The sequence below is a fragment of the Gavialis gangeticus genome, unplaced genomic scaffold, assembly GCF_001723915.1.
Source record: "Gavialis gangeticus isolate Ggan-Ray unplaced genomic scaffold, GavGan_comp1, whole genome shotgun sequence".
Taxonomy (NCBI): domain Eukaryota; kingdom Metazoa; phylum Chordata; order Crocodylia; family Gavialidae; genus Gavialis; species Gavialis gangeticus.
The window spans coordinates 52,432,354-52,453,540 of NW_017729030.1; the positions used below are offsets into that span (position 1 = coordinate 52,432,354).

The window sequence follows — 21,187 nt, forward strand, 5'->3', positions numbered from 1 at the left end:
AGGTTCTGTTCAGACTGGGGAGGAGCAAAGCATGGAATGAAGGGGACAGGACCTACCCGGGTGAATAGGTCAGTCTGTAAGCAATGGAATGCATTACTCTAATGATAACCAGTGTAAGAAGTGACTAGATGGGACAGGCTCAGTATAATCTTTCCACATAGCTTTTCTTACCACCCCCCCTCCCAGCTTCTCATTAAAATTATTTTTAAAAGCCTCAAATGGTGAGTGACAATAAATAACAAGAATCCCATTTCCTGTCCAAAGCCCCATTTTCAGGAGTAACAATAATCCCATTGTCAAACGACCCTAAGAACAGGATTTATTTCATCTATTCCATTCAGCTCATTAGCCTAAACTCTGCATCTTATTACAGGGTTTCTGGCTAGCCTGTTTCATTATGAAATGCAGGCCAGGCATTTTATAGTCAATGCTCAACACCACAGATGCCAGCCACAAGAAATCCAGAGTTGTATGTGTTTAATGCTAATAAAATGTGTCACTATCTCCTTGACCCAAATTTCCCTGCTTATCTGACCAGAGGATGCAGTAATAAAAGCCATTAGGAAGCACTAGCAGTGTCTGCAGATGCATCTTCCCTTCACACACACTTTCTAAATAGATAGATTACTTTCTGCCTGGCCTCATTCTTGTATTTGTTTTTATTTTCTAAATGAGATAGCTTGGTAGAGATGTTGCCACCAGGAAATCTCCAGCCTTTTTAATATAGGGGCTGAGCCACTTAACATAAAAGTGACATGCAAATCAAGTTTGTTGGTGCTCCTTTAGGATAAAAAAGAAAGGTCTGAAAGCTGGGGTTTTGTTGCTGTTTTTATTCTCTCCTGCTTATTGTTTACAAACTCAGAGCTTGTCAGCATTTTTTGAAACTATAAACTACTGATAACTCTAGAACTGGTAAAAAAAATAATTATATCCTATTTCTCAAAGAATTCATTTGGCCCCTGCTGCTGCAGTAACTTAGTGGCTCCCAAAAATTAAAAAAAATATATCCTGAAAAGAAACCTTCAAGTAATGTTGGTAAATATTATGCCTATTTCAGAAACAGGAAACAAAGGAGCAGACAGACAGTGAGTGGCTTGCTCAAGGTCACACAGGAAATATCTAGCAGAAATGAATACTGAACTCAGGTTTCCAGTACATCAGCCACAACATCATACATCTCCTAGGGATGTTAAAACTGACAAAATGAGAGGGTTATAGTGGTTTGGTTCAAAATGTGTTCTACATTAAAAAAAAACAACAAAACACAACAACCCAGAAGTGCCCAGATAAGCAGCCACTAATGTGATACCCCCATCCATTGACCCAAGACCTGAGGAAATCCCACCCTGATACTCTGGATCTCCAAGGACTCCTCTAGCAAAATAGGAATGTCTAACTATTCTAAGATAACATAAAAGTAGAACAAAACTTTTTCAATACAACATTCCAGTCTTCTTCATCCCAAAAAACAGAGCAGCAAATGCACTGTTTCTCCCTTTGCAGGTCACTATTAAGTCTAACAAAATCCAGCATAAATATGTGGAGAAATAAAACAACTTTTCCAGGTTAGAGCTGTGATTTAACTAACAGAGAAATAAACGTAAATTCTTATGTTCTGCTAAAACAATAAAACCAGACTCTTAACTAATTTCAACCTTCTTAACTGCATTTTGTCAAGCGCAGTGAAGTGAAGCTTATTTCCAAAGACAGTTTATTCCAAGCATAAAAGCAATCCACAAAAACACAAACTTAAAATGCAAAGGTTCATTTACTAGCTCTTCAAGATCGTGGCAAAAATTACTAGGTTTGCAAAGAGAATAAGATAATTTTTAGATTCTTAAATTTAATAGCAAAAGAAAAGATGCTTTGATGTTTATCCTATTGTAATACGTGTTTGCTATGCATTCATTTTAAATGAACGGCTATTATCAGACTGTTTGCACTTACCGTAACAGACAATTAGCACTAAACACTAGGAAGGGAGAAACTATGGGGCCTAGCAGCACCATCTCCCAATTCAATTACAAGAAGCCACTGGAATCGTGAGGCTAAGCAAGGAGTCAGCAATCAAGGCAATCATATTTAATCAGTGAGTACCAAGGTACAGCTGCCTTTTGATCAGGGCACAGTGCAGCATCCTGTTGGGTTGGACCAAACACTGACTGAAAACATAAAAACCGTCTCTTCACTCATCCCCTACCTGCTGTCTCTGCTTCAGGCCTGTGCTTTTTCTACAGCTGTGGAGAGACCAACCATAATACATACTTACAGGCAGATCTGCATAGAAATAGTGTTTCCTGTCAAACAAGGACTTCTTGTTTATGCTGCAGCTGAGTGCCAGGCCTGTCATCACGGCCGCTTCTACACATCTCCTGTTGAGAACCTGAAAAAACATGACACATGATTTTGCTTAGATATTCGCTATGAAACAAATGCTTCTCCCACATGCTACTTTATACAAAGCATATATTCAATTTTGCTTGCCTTCAGCAGGCATTATCTCTCTTCTCTTGTGCAGGAGCTCATATCCATCACCAGACCGGCAGTAGCTACAAATCTGCAATGTTTGAGATGAAAAATAAAGCCATTCAACTGCTTTTGTTAAAAGTGTAACATTAGGATTGTTGGCTTTTCAAATATCCTTAGTACACCTCCATTTCTACATTGCTAAAAAATTAAATGTCAGTCAGAGTAATTGAAAATAGAGGTGCTGGTCAACAGATTTGACACCTCATGCTGGGTGCTCAACATATGATCCAAGTTACAGACCAGGGTCCCTTTTAAGAACACACATGACTCCACTGACTTGAATAGGATTTATAGAATCTACAGATTCTTTAGAAGTGTCATCTCTCTAGTCCACCTCTTCACCCCAAGACACGATTAACTATACTCAACTTAAACCATTCGTATATAAATTGCTATTAAACACCTCCAACAAGGGTCATTTTCATCCTTTCCCTGGAAGAAGTACCCTAGTGCTTAGCTATCCTTACAGTTACAAAGGTTTTTCTCAGACACACAGCGTAAAACTCCTTTGTTGCAATTTAAGCCTGTACTTCTTGTTCTATCCACAGTAAACATAGAGAACAGCTTATAACTTTCATCTTTACTGCAATGTTTTATGCATTTGAAAACGATTTTATCCATCATGGTCTTTTCTTTTCTAAACTAAACAATGCCAGCTCTTACAATTTTCTCACTGATTCTGTTTTCTACACTTCTGAACATTTTTGTTGCGCTTGTCTAGGTTCTCCCCAGTTGGTTCACATTTTTCTTGAAACAGTATGACCAGATTTAAATGCTCTGATAAATATGAATGAACTGAAACACAAGTGTACGCACTACGCTGAACTGGAACCTGAAAGATCCCATGCATGTATCTGTGTGTAAACACCTGTGGACTTTATAAACCACTTCTGAAAATTTCAAATCAGGACTCAGTCTCACAAAATGGTGAGTGATCAATCATCAAGCCCTCACAAGACTGACACAAATTAAGGTAAATACGAGTAAATTGGGATTTTTGTTGGAGATACTCAAAACACACCCTACCAAACCTAAAAATATGCTGGTAAGACTGCTCCCAGGTTGACCAAGACAGCTGATCTTAAGCATGCTGATGTGCTATTGATTGACTTCACTGACATATTCCAAGGTTTGGAGCATGCAAGAGCAGCAACCTTGAGCACATCTGCGTGGGGTCATGCTACCATGAAGTTGTAGGCATATCCTGTGCCTCACTGGAGGTGGTCCATTTACTGCTGTAGCATTCTACCTCAAATAAGCCTCATGGTCCTGAAGAGTACAGAGAAAATTTGGTTCCTACTTCAAAATACCAGAAATCAGAGTTTTTCAAAGCTGTTTTAAAATAATTCTATTTTAAAAATCTATTCAGGTTAATTTAACACTTTGCTTAACTAATTTAAAAGCTGGTTTGAGGTGATTAAATTCTCAGGGCTTTGAAATAGGAACAGAACTGTCTCAGTCCAATCAATTCTGCTTTCTGAAGTTGTCAAAGAGACAGTGTCTAGTATGGCTGACAAAGGGACACTGTCAAGATGAAATCAGGTACTGAATTCCCCTTACTCAGATTACAAAGAACATCACAGGTAAAAAACAAACAAACTGAAGGAGCTTTATAAATATTTTTTTCTTCCCTTTTTCCTTTTTTTTTTCTATTTACCAATTTATCGGCTTATCTTATTTTATTTTTCTTCTGCTTGTTTCTTGTCAATTTCACTTTCAGGTTATTTATCCATTGCAGTCTCAGTACAACAAGTAAGGAAGATGTTTTTAAAGCACCATCAATATAATCTGAAGGGTTTTTATTTTGTTATTTTGTTAACACTTCAAGGAAAACATTTCAATGGGTCCCAGGTTTCCCAAAAGATTTTTTTACAAAAGCTAAACACCAGCTTAACTCTGAACAAACACTGTCCTTCAAACAATTGCAAGAATAAGAGTAAGTCATAAAATACTATATTTTATTTACTTATGTATTTTTAAACACATTTACAAAGACCTGACAGATGGCCTTTGGGTGGTTCCATTAGCGATTAAGGAATCAAATTCCATTATGAGAGGAAACAAAACCTTGAGAAAACCAGAAAAAGAACCCCTCTTCTGTCAAGACAAGAACAAAATGAATTAAACATGGAAGGCATTTAACCGAGTCCTATTAGACCTTTAGCATAGCTGCACACGATTAGTTAGAACACTGTTGGGTCTTCTTTTATTCAGTAAAGATCTAAGAAAACAAATAAAAGCCAAGTAAAAAAGGGATAAGATAATGATTAAGAATAATTTCCAGTTTGAAATGTTGACCATAGCAAAATGAACCTAATTAGCCCCAACTGCAGACCAGAATGAAATATGCTGGATAATGTTGAAGTACTAATCAATTTTAGTATTGTAGCTATTAGTTTCTTATATAGCAAATGTTTCTATTTTCAGCAATTAGTATTTTATCTTCCAGACAGGAGAGAGACATTTATTATCGCCATGGGAAGTTAGTCTCTTATCACAGTGTTAGCCCGAAATGTTAAAACAAAGACTCAAAAAATTTCAAGTTCCACAGGTAGCTTCTCTCTCCTCCAGAGCCTCACCTTTATCTGACAGGATGGTGTCATAAAGAGATCTTACAAGCTAAGCAGGCTGTACAGGTAAATATTTCAATAGGAGATCTCCAAAGAATACCAAGGTACTGGAAAGCGTGGGATGGGGGTTCACAATGGCACTCCTCCCTATTAGCAAGTACTACGTGCTTAGAATTGAGTTAGGATACATAATGCCATGAAAGTCGCATCTTTTCTTTCATGCACAAGGTATTAACCTATGCTCTGATTCCATTTTAATTCACATAACTTTCTTTTAGCACCTAATCTTGCCATCTAATTTGATATGAGAAGCAGTGGTCTTTACTTCCACTCATTCCTAACACTTAGCTAACACAGTGTTGCTTATTTCACAGAGGAGTGATGTACTAGCTATTTAAACTGGGTAAAGAAGGGCCTAAATGTTTTCAGTCAAGCATGTTACTGGCCTTGGCAGAAAGTTACTAAAAGTGTAGTAAGAACTCTCCAAGTATCATTACCAAGCATTTATGTCACAGTGAATGCTGCATTTGGGTTGGGCCCTATTTTGCTGGGAACTGTATGAAAAACAGCTCAAACTCATTTGTACATTTTACTCTGTTTCTTATTTATTAACCTGTGCGATGATTGGAAAAATGAAAATCTAATCTCTTTGGACAGCTCCAATGCGAAGGCCGTACCCATTTGCTCTCTTTTCCCAGACTCAGCAAAGAACATGCTGACACACTTCTTCCTCAAAAATGAAAGTTGATCTACTCAATTTTGCTCCTTTTCTGAAATAACCAGTTAGGTACTGTCAGACCCAAGCTTTATGAGCTCAGCCTTGCACAGGGGTAGCTAAGATGGCAAGCCACTACATTTTCTTGGAATTTACATAGCTTTTCCAATCTGTGGCAATAAATATTAATACTGTGTAAAACTTTCCTTTCTAATGACCTAGAATAAGTTTCCCGAGCTTGTTTATGTAGTAAGCTGTTATTAACTTGATAACATTGACTAGCACTGCAAATTTAAATTATTGGCTTCACCTGACAAGCTGCCAGTCTGAAATGCTAGCAAAATGCTGGCTTTGAAAGAAAGATATGGAACTGCAGAAAAACCTGTGGACAGAGCCCAGAGACTACTAAAAAATCCTAAACAACTCAAGTTTCTAACATGGAGGCATCTATTACATGTATTAATTTCCAGGAAATTCCTAGAGATTTATCCTTTGTAGGTAGAGGAAGTTGTTGAAACTGAAAAGCTACAACAGGACTAACAAGGGCTTCTCAACAGCAATTTAATTTTTTTTGTAGTAATATTACCTGGATAGATGTACCAGAGCAACTGAGGGCAAATAAAACAAGTGAACAACCCTGTTCAAATTTGTCTAACTGTAGAGAAACTGGTTTACTCTTTCCACATTTTCCAGGAGCAGAAATATGCTTTCCACAGCTCTATCACTTCATGCACAAGCTCAGTTTAGTGAGGAATCTAGTTGTAGTTCCACCTGAGGCACTGCCTTCAGCAGCATAAACACCTGCTAATATCCATGCCAGCAAACATTATTAAACATGGACTAAAATTAGTTTTTCAGTTGTAAAAGTGATTTGTTTCATGTTGAGACAGCAGAACCCTCCATTAATGGCTATTTAATATTCAATAGTGTGTGTTGGGGGGTGGAAAATGTGAATCACCTCCATTCTACCTCTGGAGTTGACTGCCTCCATCCTATGCAGTGGCATCAAGCAGGAATGCATGATCACACCAGTGCCATTTGCCATCTTTCTTGCAGTGATCAGGATGCTCATCTATGACTGTCTGCCATATGGCATAATGCAAAGGACGGACGGGAACCTTTTCAATCTCTCCCACCTCCGTGCCAAAACCAAAGTTACTTCAGCCTTGATTGTGGAACTTCAGTATGCCAATGATTGTACTGTCACACATAATGAGGACAGCCTGCAAATGACCCTTAACTCTTTCAAGCATACCAGTGCCTGGGATTGACCCTTAACATTGGAAAAACAAAGGTGCTCCACCACCCTGCTCCAGAGGCAAATCAACTCCCCCTGCAAAGACCCCCAATGACGGACAGGAGGTGGAGAACACTGAACACTTTGCATACCTCAGCAGCCATCTCTCAAAGAAAGCCAACATCAGTGAGGAGATCCAGGATAGGAGCTGATGTGCCAGATTTGTTTTCAGAAGACTGAATCATTGTGTGTTCAATGATCATGATATCAGGACTCAAACAAAGTTCCTACTATATAAGGCTATGGTAATCCCAACTCTTCTCTACAGCTGCAAAGCTTGAGTGACCTACAGGAACCACCTGAAAAGCCTGGAACACCATCACCAGCACTACCTCTACAAGTTCCTTGGCATAAAGTGGGAGGATTGTCACACAAATGCCAGTGTCCTCACTGATGCTACCACCACCAGTATGGAAGCATTGATTATTTAACATCAGCTTCAGTGGACTGGGCACGATGTGTACATGCCTGATGAACATTTATCAAAACAACTGCTAGACTCCCAAAGACAAAGGACATATGAGGGCCAGAGCAAATGCTTTAAGGACACCCTCAAGGAGAACATTAAGAAGTATGGCACTGACACCACAAATTGGGAAAAACTAGTTCAGGACATGGCTATGCCTTGTGAGAGAAGGTACATCTTTGAGGAAAGCCATCTCAACCTGGAGGCAGAAAACCAAAAATAGAAGGAAACGAATCAAGACCAAGAAACCCATGGTCCCACCCTCCTTTTAACCACCACCTGTGGCATCTGCCAGAGTTGTGCAGCTCTAGGATTGGCCTTCTTCGCAATCAATGGACTCATCTACAACCCTTTACTTGGCCTGTGGGAGCGTTCATCCTTGACCATGAGGGAATCGCCACTGTCGGCAGCCTCTGGAGAAAACATTTATTTTTCTCGTGCACTTTTGTCTCTCCATTTCAAACACCATTAATTAAATTTGTTCCAGTAGCATCTAGCAGGCCAGTCATGGAGTGGGACCCCTTCTCCACACTGTGCGTGGCACTGTCCAATCCAAGCCTATGCCCAAAAGATTGACAACTTCTAGGCTTTGACAACTTTCAGGTTTGCCAGACAGTAAACATCCAAATCAAGTGGGTCTCGAGACAAACTTCCCCCTTATTTACAAACATGAAGAGCACCTCAGTTCCAAACTCGTATAAAAAGCCTTGTGGCTACAGCATGTGCTTACATTTGTTCATTTTACCTTCCATTAGATCAAAGTTAGAAGCAGGATTATAAGGATCCAGTAAAATCTGACCAGCAACTCCCCAAAGACCAACAAATGTTTCATGGACCACAGTCTGGAGGCATATCTAAACATATATTTTCAATTTAAGGCTATTTTATGTCACCCTGGTTTCTATTTGCTTCTACTAATAAATTCTGTCTTATCATTCAAGCTGTGCTGAAAATACTATCTTGCTCTGTTATAGGCTTCTTTGAAGTGTATTCATAATTTATACTTCAAAATAATTACTCTCAAATCTACTTAGTTTTAATGTAATTGTGAGCATTAGCTCTGCCTGTCAGATGAGTATTTACAGACAGACCTCTTTTTTAGCATCTTCCTACCCACCTCCAGGGTAAAAACTCCTTTGTATTTGTGATACTTTAGAATGAAGAACATGAGAGAAGGTGGGTGAACCAAGAAAAATTAATTTTTGGTTAGACGCTGAAAGATGCAAAACTTTGAAAAACTGAGATTTTTTTCTCCTTTTTGAAACAGCTGTCTATTTTGCAAAGCCGTATTTAAAATGACTCAGCCTAGAAGCTTCAGATTTGTTTTGTTCAATAGTTTTAAAACAAGATCTATCACAAAAGACTACATATAGCAAACCTGTGTACAAAACTTTGAAGCCATTAACAGTGTGTCTGTTAATTTGTAGATACTGTCAACTTCCAGCATACATCATGTAGTTTGCCAAAGATCAAGAAAGGTACAGTATCTGATCTGAATAATAGCACTGTTTTTCACTGAATTATAGATGGTTTTGTTCATCTATAATTACATAAATACAAAGGCTTCTCCAGAAGAATATTTAACTGTGTCGGTAAATTAAGAAAATAGTGAATTTAAAATATATTACTTTATAAAAAGCTAAAAACTGTAGATAGATACCAATTCAAACACCACAAGCTGAATTATAGCAGCCATGTGAACGGTTTCCAACCCCAGGGACTTCTACCTGGGCCTGCCCTCCAGCCAGGAACAAGGAAAAAGCCTGAAAACTGTAATGGACTTTACCTTTCCAAACAGTTTACTATTTTCATAAAAGCCTCATCTGAACATGGATTGGTCTATACACTACAGATTAGGTTTACTGAGCAAGAGGACCATACAGTTCCAAGCAGCTGTCAGACACCACTGCTTCTCCTGCTTTCTACTGATTGATTTCTACAGTAAGGTTTTGGGGCTGCTTGTTTTGGCCTCTGGGACCAGCCCAAGGGATACATTTTATGAAACTGTGTTGTTCTCCTAATCAATTCAACTGGCTTGTCTCAGCTTTTGAGCCACTTTGCAGCCAGCACCCCAGATAGATGTTGCCTGCCACACCTACCTGGCTCTTTCCACTGGCAGCAATAGGAAAGCAGCCTTTTTTCTCCAGCTTGAATATTATTAGCAGAAGCATATCTATCATCTTCTGTCACACCATCGCTGACATATGCAAGCACGTTAAAACATTAAGGAATTTATCCTCATAGCACAGCACAGCACAGCAGTGCTGGAAGTATCATTTAGCATTCCCATATTAGACAGGGAGATACAGAACTCAAGTACAGGCAGTCCTCAGACTTACAACACAACTGGTTCCCAAAAACCATGTCTTAAGTTGAAATGCTGCAACTCAGAACCATAGGAACAATGTTATAAATGGGGAATTGGTTCCTTTACCGTGGTTGACACAGCTGCATCCAGCTGGTGTGGTGGGGGGAGGGAAGGGGTGTGGGGGGGCAGGTCAATGATCCCTCAGCGAGGGAGGGATTGGGGCTGAGACAAGTGCTTCCCAGGGAAGGTGTAGGGCAGCTCATGCTGCTGCGTGCCGCTGGTCCAGTAGCTGTTCATGTGGCAGTGTGCCGCTGGTCCGGCTGCTCCTGCCGCCAGTCTGCAAGGGCATGGGGTGGGAGCATGCGCCCAAGGATCTGTGCAGTGTGGGTGGGGAAGATCCTGGGGCATGTGCAGAAGGTGCTGGAAGGCAGAAGGTGCTGGGAGTGGGGCCTATGTTTGCCCAGCCGGCGTAGGGCCGGTGCAAGACTGAGCCGCTGCACTGCCTCCAGACAAGTGGTGTGCAGCAGCAGGAGCCAGTCTGGCCTCCCCAAACCTCCTGGATAAGCAGCAGATTCTCCCCAGCTGGGTGAGAGGCGGCAGAGCATAGGCCACCCAAAAACTTGCTGCAGCCCCCTCCAGAGCTCCCGCTCCACCCTGATCTGGAGGCACACACCCCCACTCCCCGCCATGCCCTGCTGCTGCTTGCCCAACCAGGGCAAAGCTGCTGCTCATCTGGGAGACACGGGGAGGCTCGGCCGGCTCCCGCCACTTCATGCCTCTTGTCTGGATGCAGCGCAACGGCTCAGTCTCGTGCCAGCCCCGTGCTGGCTGGGCAAACGGGGAGAGGGTCATAGCCCCTGCTCCCAGCACCTTCCACCCAGGGCAACTCCGGCCCTGCCCACCCCACACAGATCCTGGGGCACACGCCCCTGCCCCATGCCCTCCCGGACTGCCAGTGGGAGCAGCAGTGAGAGCTGCCAGACAAGCCACCACACAAGCAGCTCCTGGACTGGCAGTGTGCAGTGGCGCGAGCTGCCCCACTCCTTCCCCAGCCCGGGTCTCAGCCTCATAATCAAGGACACGGTATGCTTCTCCCCACTTAGAAAAATAGTCAGCCAATACTAAACATGCACTGTTTCCACATGGTGTAATGGGCAGGGGGCCCAGGATATCTCTGGCTATCCTTTCCAGGGGTCATCCAGCCTGTATGGAGACAATGGGGGCCTTGGGATTACTCTTCATTCTTTTACATGCACCACACAACTTGCCCAACCTGCACCAGTCCTTAACAGATTTTCTCTAGTGTAACCAGAAATACTGTTATCAGACCTTAGAAGAGTTTCTCCATACCCAAATGTCACCCAGTATCACTGGAATCTCACAGCGCTTGCAGAATTGTCGGTACTTCCTTACGTGGTACCACTATTTGAAAAAAAAGTTGGGTATTTACATATATTCTGAAGTTTTTGCACCAGTACTCCTTGCCTTATGCTTAGTTCAGGCCACACTACCTGGTACCTCTGCAAGTGCAGATAATGTCCTTCAGGCAACTCCTCACTATCAATTTCCATCCACCTTATCAGTTTTTCAATGTCAGCATCTTCCCGTTGTCTTGCACACCAATCTGCAAACTTTCTGGCTTCTCCAATATTCGGGGTTGGTTCACTCCTGGCTATGTCTACTGATGATTGATAGTGGCTCTATCCCCACTGCTTCAGCTTTAGGTTCAGCTTCCACTGTGAGAGGCCTATAGGACAAGGCATCAGTATTCTTGTTGCGACTTCCAGGGTGATGCAGTATCTGGTAATCAAACTCCCTTAGTTGTTCCAACCATCTAGCCAGTTGTCCTTTGGGTTGTAGAAAATTGTGTAGCCAGTGAAGAGAACCATGGTTTGTTCTGGATGTGAAACATCTCCCCAGGAGGAAATGTCAAACACATTTGGTAAAGATCACCACAGCAAGCAATTCCTTTCTTCCAGTTGCATATTGGTGCTCAGCTTTGTTTAAAGCTCAGCTTGCAAAGGCTTGTACCTTTTCCTGGCCTCCTTCAACTTGTGACAAAACAGCAACATCCCTTGCATCAGTGTCCAACAGGAAGGGGAATGGAGGGTTGAGATACACTAAGATAGGGGATGGCATCAGTTGCCACTTTAGCTCTAGAAAGTCATCTTGATATTCCCTGGTCCACATGAATTTTGTCTTCGTAGTTTCATAGTTGGTAGGGTCGGAAGGGACCTTTGGTTGCCCCTAAGCATAATCTCCCCTGCTGGCCCCTCGTGAACATGCACCAGGATAATTCTCTCAAAAACCTTACCCAGGATTGAGGTAAGACTAACTGGCCTATAGTTTCCTGGGTCTTCCTTCCTCCCTTTTTTTGAAAATGGGAACCACACTGCCCCTTTTCCAGTCCTCTGGCACATTGCCAGACCACCATGAGTGCTTGAAAAGCCATTCCAGGGGTCCCACAATGACTTCTGCTAATTCCCTCAGCACTCTGGGGTGGAGATAGTCAGGACCTGCTGATTTAAATATGTCCAGTGCCTCCAGAAGTTCCCTGACTAGATCCTCTCTGACCCTAGGCCTGGGTGCGCTTCCCCTGGGGCATACAGGGGTCTCAGTGGGGGGCATGATCCGGTCTCTGCTCAGAAAAATGGAGGCAAAGAAACTGTTAAATAGGTTAGCTTTGCTGTCTGGTACAATGACCAGATTTCCTAGTGTGTCCTGCAGAGGCCCCACGTTACCCGGTACCTTCTTTTTCCCCCTATGTATTTAAAAAAGGACTTTTTGTTGTCCTTGATCTGGGTAGCTAGTCCCAGTTCCATCTCTGTCTTGGCCTTCCTGACCGCCCCCCTACAGCCCCTAGCAATCGAGGTATAGTCCTCCCTGGTGATGGCCCCTCCCTTCCATTGGGTGTACAACTCCTTTTTAGCTACGAGATGTTCCCAGATGCTTTTGGTGAGCCATAGGGGCTTTTGTGCCCTCTTGCCCCCTTTGATCTGTGTCCGGATTGCCTCCCTTTGGGCTTGGAGGATCGTCTCCTTAAGGAACAACCACCCTTCTTGGACACCCAACTCCCCTCTCCTCTGGGACCTGTGTCTCCCCGACTATTCTCCTTACCTCATTGAAATCCGCCCTCCTGAAGTCCAGGGCTGCTGCCTTGCTGCAGGCCTTTGCCACCTTGCGCTGGATGGTGAATTCCAGCAGGCAATGATCACTGTCGCCCAGGTGGTCGAGTACCTGCAGACCCCTTGCCAGGTCATCGCCTGTGGCCAGGACCAGATCCAACAAGGCGTCTCCCCTGGTAGGGCTGTGCACCGCCTGGGTTACATGGACGTCCTGTATCTCAGCTAGGAACCTGTGTGAGTGGTCAGACCCAGCTGACTGCTCTTCCCAGCAGATGTCTGGAAAGTTTAGTTCACCCATGATGACCATGTCCTTTGACCTAACTGCCTCCATAAGCTGACTTAAGAATTCCCGGTCTAGCTCTTCCCCTTGGTTGGATGGTCTGTAGTAGACCCCCACTGTTAAGTCCCTTTTCCCTTGATCTCCTCATATTCTAACCCAGAGCACTTCAGTGTGCCCCCTCCTCTGACCCAGTGCTACTCATTGAGGATGTGTATTTCTCCTTGACGTAGATCGCCACACCCCAACCTTTCCTCCCTGTCATATCTCTTGTACAGCCTATAGCCCTTGATATTCACTGCCAAGTTGTGCGTTGGGTCCCACCACGTTTCAGTGAGCCCCACTATGTTTGGGTTGGTGTCGGCTAGCAGGAGGGTAAGTTCCTCCTTATCAGATAGCTTATGTAAGCAGCTTGCAAAGGTAGCAAAATCTGTCACAAATCTTCTGTAATAGGAGGCTAGATTTAAAAAAGCAGTGCAGTGTTGTTACATTTTGAGGTACTAGCCAGGCTTTAACAGCCTCCACCTTCTCTGGATCTGGGCCTACCCCCTCCGTGGAGATCACGTCCCAAAAAGTTCACATTCCTGTAGAAAAGCTGACAATTGTCAGGTTTAATTTTTAAGTGGACTTCCTTCAGCCTCTTAAACACTGCTTTCAGTTTCTGCAAGCGTTCCTGAAAGGTTTGGCCCATCACAACAATATCATCCAGGTACACCAGGCAAGATGTCCCTTGCAAATTCACTAACATGATCATCCACCAGTCTCTGAAACGTACCAGGAGCATTACATAACCCAGAAGGCAATACATTAAACTTAAAAAAGTCACTTCTTAGTGCAGAATGCAGTCTTCGCTCTGTCCTCTGGGTGCACTTCCATCTGCCACTACCCACTAGCCAGCTCAAGGGTGGAGAACTATTGCTCTATGATAATCCACAAAGACCTTCATACCTCCCCCTTTCTTCTGTTCCAACACCACAGGGGCAGCCCATGGGCTGACAGAGGATATGATGATGACTCTGCCTTCCAAATCTTGCAGCTGCTGATTAAACTCCTGATGGAAATAGATGGATACTGTTTGAGGTACGTTTGACAGTATGGCTTTGTTAGGCCTGCATGCCCTAGGTTGTGGTCTCTAGAGTTAAGTATATCTTTATACTCCAATAGGACTTTCTGTACTGCCTGCACCTTCTCAGGCTCCAAGCCATGACAACTTAACTTGAACTAGTATTCCAATTTCCTTGGATTCCACTGAAGGTTATTACCGGGTTCTTAAGGTGCTGGCTCTTGTCTGAGCTCAGTATTCAGAGCAACTGACCTCTCGGATCCAGGGTCCTCCTACAGGACAGCCACATTGGTCTCAAATGTCCCAGTTACAGTGCCTTAATATGCGACCTGTGGTTTTGTTGTGTTAGCAGCATGCACTGGAATTTCACCCTTGAGGCACTTACCCATTACAGTTTCCACCAGGAATCCCAATTCCTCATGGAACTTAGGTTCAAATAAGCTCTCCTCTTCTTCACAGCATCATCTCTTCAGTTTGCCAGTGATCATCGTCTCACTTCTAGAAGATATTGTTATATTCTTCTCTACCACTTCACATACCTTCATTTGATCATCTGTGCTTTACAGGGGAAAACAGCTCCCCAGAAAGGAACAAAATCCATAAAACTCAGATTGACCTGATCATTTTTTAGAAAGTCAGTGCCTAACAAGGCATCTTGATTGGCATCCATTGCTATGAAGAATTTACATGGGAGCTGCAGGCCCTAGAAGTCAATGGTTGTATTCCACTCTCCCAGAATTGGAAGTGCTCCTCCACTGCCAGCCTTAACCACTAGTCCACAGGGTTGAAGGTCTCTTTTGGACTCTGTTATAGTTTCCTCCCATACCCAGCTATGTACAATGGATAGCTGGGCACCTGAATCTAGGAGGAATTGGCAAGGAATTTCTCCTAGCTTTCCCTCCAGATAGTATCCCAACCCTGCAGCACCAATAATCACCACCCCCACAATTTTGTGGGCCTCTGTGTCTGCTAGTGATGTATGGGCCCTTCTCCACTGCTCACCTCAGTTTCCCCTGCCTTGAATGCCACCTTCTCTCTGGCATTCCCTCCAGAAATGATCACAGCTGCCACAGTGCCAGCTGTGATCCATCAATATTTTCCTGATGACATCCCAGCCACTGTGGTCCAGGAGGGTCTTCTCTTGCACATCTGCTCTGTGACTAGATTTCCATACTCTTCTGAGCTGTTCCAGTTCACCTCAGATCTCTCCATGTCTCCATCACTGTTCTAGGGCCTCCAATTTTCTTACCACTTCTGTCTCGGTGGCTAGCTTTATGGTATCATTCAGGCAATGGGGCCTCCTCAGCCAAAGTGGGGCGCACTTTTCCCATTGAAGGCACACAAAGTGTGACAATTATTTCTTTACTTAGATAGTAACAGTTGGCCCAAATGTATCTTCTTACTCCTTAATAGGTCACTTAACTAAACTTAGAAGGCCAAAATTAAATCACTTTGTGGATTTATTAAACGAACTTTTCCACATCGTTTACATCCCTCACTCTTTAAAGCGATAACTTTGATTAATCAAAAATGCGGATGTTAAGTTGCTTGGTGTTCAGTAGCAGAAGCAGGATCTTTTTATAGATACAGAACACATTTTCCAGAATTTGAGTGATTTTTCATCTTCGTCCTTCTGCAGTTCTTCTTGCTTCCTTCCATACATGATAAATGAGTCTTCTAATTACATTAACTACTAATAGGGAACTTCAAGTTTAAAATAACTAATTTGTACACACTTCTGCCTAACTTTTTCTTGATATCAAACTGAAGTTTCCTGGGAAACAGCACCATGTCAAAACAGGAAGACTTATGTGCTCCTGTGACTCAGCTACGTGAGTGACGGCTCTGTTTCCTAGCGGGGTTACTCAAGCCAGGAAGATCAAAGAGTGAGGACTAGATGAAAAGGAGTCTACTGGTCCTCGAGATCACAGGGTAAGCAATAGGCTGGCCACCTACTCTCATGTAATATTGTTAGAGAAACATAGTAAGGTAGCAATTTAGGCAAAAATCATATCAAAGTAATAGCTTAGATCAGGGGTGTCCATTCTTTTTGAATGTGGGGCCGGATCACGAATTTTTTATCACCCAGTGGGCCGGCAAGCCATATTCAAATACGTCACAGGAAGTGGTATCACATCAAGAAGTGATGTCATGTGACCTTTGACACCAACGAAGTTGCAGGGTTGACATGGTGCTGGTTGACATGGCATGCATGCCTTGGTTGACATGGTGCTGCAGGAGCCACTTGGCTACAACTGGGTTGACCTGGTGCTGGAGCAGCCGTGGGGCCAGGCCAGGGTTAACCTGGGGCCTGCCTGGCCTGCCAGTGCCATGCCTAGGTTGACATGGTGCTGCAGGACCCGCCTGGGCAGAACCCGGTCGACACCAGCCAGGAAAAGCAGCATGCAGCTGAAGCCAGCTTCCCATGTGCTGCTGGGGACTGGAGGAGGCTGGCCAGGTCTGCATCAGCCAGCAGAAGTGGTGGCGGAGCCATGTGCCACTCAGGACTGACCAGTGCAGGCTCGTCCTGTCCCAAGCGGCACACGGCTCTGCTGCTGCTTCTGCTGGCTGGTGCAGACCCGGCCAGGCTCCTTCCCAGCAGCACATGAGAAGCTGGTTTCAGCTGCATACTGCTGGGGATGGGAGGAAGCCGGCCAGGTCTGCACTGGCCAGAAGTGGCGGCGAAGCCGTGTGCTGCTCAGGACTGACTGGTGCACGCTCATCCTGTCCCGAGCAGCACACGGCTCTGCAGTGGCTTCTGCTGGTTGGTGCAGACCTGGCCGGCCTCCTCCCATCCCCAGCAGCACGTGAGAAGCGGCCCCCTCAGGGCCTCATGCGGGGGCAGCCAGGCCCGGAGAGCTGCAGCGCCCAAGGGGAGACTGGCCGGGGGAGCAGACGCCGCCTCGCTATGGGACGGGGTAGGGCAGGGCAGCGGGGCTGGCTTGAAGCGGGCAGGTGGGTGAGGAGGCCGGCAATGCCAGTGGCCGCTGCCTGACCTCCCCTATGGGACTGCTCTAGCAGCACAGGACACGGGCAACCGTGCGCCCCACAACCCCGGCCTGGCTCAGTGCCCCCATCTCTGTGCAGGAACTTACCTCTGTCCACCATGTGTCCACCATGCATCTCTGTCCACCACACATGCGGGTAGGGCGTGGGCCATACTGCAGCTCCCCTGGCCACGCGCTGGGGCAAGGGGCAGAGCCAAGGAACAAGCTGCACATGCTGTCCCCAGCGGCGGCAGGGCCCAGCTCACTGATGAGCCCGGCCCTGCGGGGATAAGCAGCTCCCCTCCCGTTGCTGCCAGCTGGGGCCCATGGGACAGCCCTGTCCACCTCGCTTTGCCGCTGCCCCGCTGCCGCCACTGCCATGGAGTGCGGAGCAGGTGCCTCAGGCCAAATAAAATGGCTTGGCGGGCCGCATGTTGGACAAGCCTGGCTTAGATGAAATGGCCAGTCTTAGTGAAGCCATCGAGAAAGCAGAGCTAAAAAGTTCTATTAGTGAATGTTAAAAGGAAGTTACAAAGTTGAAGGGGGGGGGGAGGAGATAAGAGACCAGGCAGAACAAGGGTGGCTACAAAGTATAGAGTGGATGGGGAGAGGACCCAACTACGTTAGAATGTAACCTACTTAGCCTGAGGGGAGGGGTTAAAGTACAGGATGGGGGAGCTAAATGCATAACAGAAGAAAGCTACAGAAGGCCCCTCTGCAAAGAAGCCTCATCCTTAGGGAGTTGTGGGTTCTAAAAGATATACACAGATACAAATAATGGCATGCAGGGTACAGTTGCAGGGAGAGGGTGAGGGAGAGTCCAGGTGTGAATGGTCTTAGGTCATCATCCATTGGAGGGGTAAGAGACCAAGGAAAGCAGGATAGCATTAGGATGCATAGCTTCAACAACAAAAGTTGCACAGGTAATGAAGGAAATGGATGAATATTATCTAAAAACCCATGGAGTAAACAAATGTTGATGGCCAGGAGCTGATTAAAAAAAGATTTAAAATGAAAATAAAACAATAATATATTCAGGAAGGCAAGATGATTAACACAGAGAATGGAACGCTAATTATGATTTCCAAAACAAAAAAAATCACTTTTACACTGGGAGCCAATTAAGGGCTAATTGCTCCAAGCTAGGTTTTTCAAACATGATATATGAAAATGATAGTTTCGTTTAGATAGTGGTTTATGAGACAACTGATCAATTCTACAATCATCTATAAATATTAATTGATGTTACCCTCAAGTGTCTGTTTAATAATGTCTGGCCTAATAAGCTGCAAGCTAGGCCCACACAGAGACAGCCATAAACTAATATGGAATTCCGCAGAGGGAGGGACCAGGAACAGGATGTCAGAGCACATGGAGAAGCCGAGAGAAGTGACCATAGTATGTACATACATGACAAAATCGAAGCTCAAACTTAAAAACAAAAGCACCAAGAAAACTGACAGCAAAAGGCTAACCAACATTACATCAGCCATTTCCAAGCCACTGAGCAAGACAAGACATAAAAATCATCACAAGAGGTCACTGACATGTAATAGTCAGTCTGTGAGACAATATCACAAACGCTACAATAACTTAGTCGCTGGACTACCTGAGAGAAAGGAAGCAAAATACAGTAAAGATCAACTTCCAATAAAATAGCAGCAGCAGCAACCAAAAGGATAAACCAGTAAAAAACACCACAGAAAGATAAGAGAAAACAGATTGATAACATTGCCATAGAAGAGAAGGGGCTGCTAAAAGAGGTGACAGCAACACACTTTATTACCTCAACTAGGTTCTAACTGGCAAGTTTACACCAGCCAGAAGGCAGATAAGGCTAAACACAGAAAAGCTAACAAGAACAAAGAGCGTGTAAGGGGCAGAGCAATCCCAAAATGTGCTAAGTGACTGATTCTCAACCAGGATGATGCAGCACCCAGGATGCCATGGGGTGCTGCACAATGTTAGCACAGTTAAGTGTGCAAACACCTAAACAATTCACAAGATAAATCCAGAGATGGCAAAAAGGAATCTGTAATATCAAAAACAATCTGATCTGTTGTGGTCTGAGTTCTCTGCAATAAAAGAATTACTCTATTATTTTTTTGTTATCAAGAAACAAATGAAATACATCTAAGAAGCTGGCATTTTCCTAGGGATGCCTTGGGTCTAGAAAGGTTGAGAACTTCAGTGCTAAACAGATAAACGCCTGGAGAAACTACTGACTTAAACACACAGAACACAGAGGGAAAAGATCAATGTTCAAAGCCATCTGCAAGTGAAGGCCCAATCACTGATATTAGAAGTTTATGATAATGAGCAGGGATCTGGGTTTTCCATTTGCTGCAGAAAGCAGAGATTTTGTCCTTTAAAGGAGAAAAATATGGGAAACTAAGGGTTTTCTCTTGCATGCTGGCAAAGTTCCAGCCAGCAAGGGGCTGCTTGTGGCTGGGGAGAATGGGACACAGGGAGCACCACGTGCATATCCATGTACACATGCACGTGGCAGCCAGCCAGCGGTGGACAGCAGCTCCCTCCAGGCAAGCCCATGGGGATGGGATGGAAGGGGGTACAGGCAGTGTGTTGGGGGGAGCACAGGTGATATGGAGGGGGGACATGTGCCCCCGAGATTTCTGCGCCTACAGCAGGATGCAGGGCTGCAGCCAGGCTGGACCAGCCATAGCCCCGTGGGCGGAAGGGAGCACAAAAGTGAGGCACAGCAGTGTGGAGTTGTGCCCCTGCTGTTGCCAGGTGGGCAGGGAGCACCTCACCTTGGAGGCCATGGTGGCATGGTGCTCCCTCCCATACTGGGTACCATCTGCTGGGCTGCAGAGGGCCAGCTGCAGCCCCACACACCGCTGTGGGTGAATCAAACCGGATGAAAATGTGCCCCGCCTATTGCATCATCTGTGCCCACAGATCACGCAATGAATTAACCCTAGGGAACAGAAGTTCCCCAACCAGAACCTTCATCTGATACCTCATTTGAGGAGGGTTAATTTTTTGTGCTATTGGCCACTTCAAAAGCACTGCATTCATGCACCTGTGTCATCACGGCATGGCTGCAGAGTGCTTTCAAAGGGCCAATTGTGCAAAAAAAATGTAACTTCTGCCTGTGCCCATAAGTAGAACAAAGGAAGCAGTTGAGGCAAAGCCAAAGGAACATCTGCAGACTAGATGTCAAACCACATGCCATCCTGGTTTTCACCCCATCATGAATGCAGTCACTCTGCAGCACTAGTTGGAGCATGACATGCCCCTATACTAACCTGCCCTCCAGTCCTCAGGTCAAGATACGGAAAACTGAGTCCTCCAGCAGAGTTCCAGGGGAGTTATCACCTCTGGCGCTAAAAAAAGTTCCCAAAAAGAAAAAAAAGGGGGAGGGGAGCCTGAAAACTGATAGCAGCATCACCTCCCACCCCGCCTGCAAAAGGGCCCTTACCTGGTTAGATTCTAGTAAGTTTCACAGCATAAGTTTTACCATTCTCCCAAGCATTAAAAGCATTTAAAAAAAGCATTAAAAGCTTTAAAAAGTGACCAATTGGGGCCTGCCCTCAGCCTAGGGGTTCTCTGGGAGAGAGGGTTTGCAGGTTGGTTTCCCTTGTGGCAGTACTACTAAACTGAGTTGAATTTTCCACTTATAGGTTTTTCCTTCTAGGCCTAATATACCTCGCTAGTGAGGTGGGGGCTGCATAAATCCTCACCAGGCTAACGTATGACTAGTTTGCTACAGTACACATCCTGTGTATAATCAGAGAAAATCAAAAAGCAACAATCATAAGCTTCAGGGATTTTAAAGAAGGCATTTTAAAGCCTGTCACGATTCACTCTGGAACATCCTGAATTGTTA

At 44.5% G+C, this 21,187-nt stretch overlaps 1 protein-coding gene across 6 annotated transcripts in view; it reads right to left on the reverse strand.

The window, feature by feature from the left end:
- The window catches only part of GATB (glutamyl-tRNA amidotransferase subunit B), an 82,809-nt gene that overhangs the window by 49,590 nt on the left and 12,032 nt on the right, over positions 1-21,187 (reverse strand). For 5 of the 6 annotated variants that reach the window (XR_002098470.1, XM_019522210.1, XM_019522208.1 and 2 more), the window contains exon 3: positions 2,270-2,383. Coding sequence is in view for 5 of the 6 variants with exons in the window: in XM_019522210.1 (XP_019377755.1) it covers positions 2,270-2,383 (114 nt within the window). In the remaining variant the exon portion in view is untranslated. Of the gene's footprint in view, positions 1-2,269; positions 2,384-2,484; positions 2,558-21,187 lie in introns of all 6 variants that reach the window. The other variant, XM_019522212.1, reaches the window with a different exon arrangement.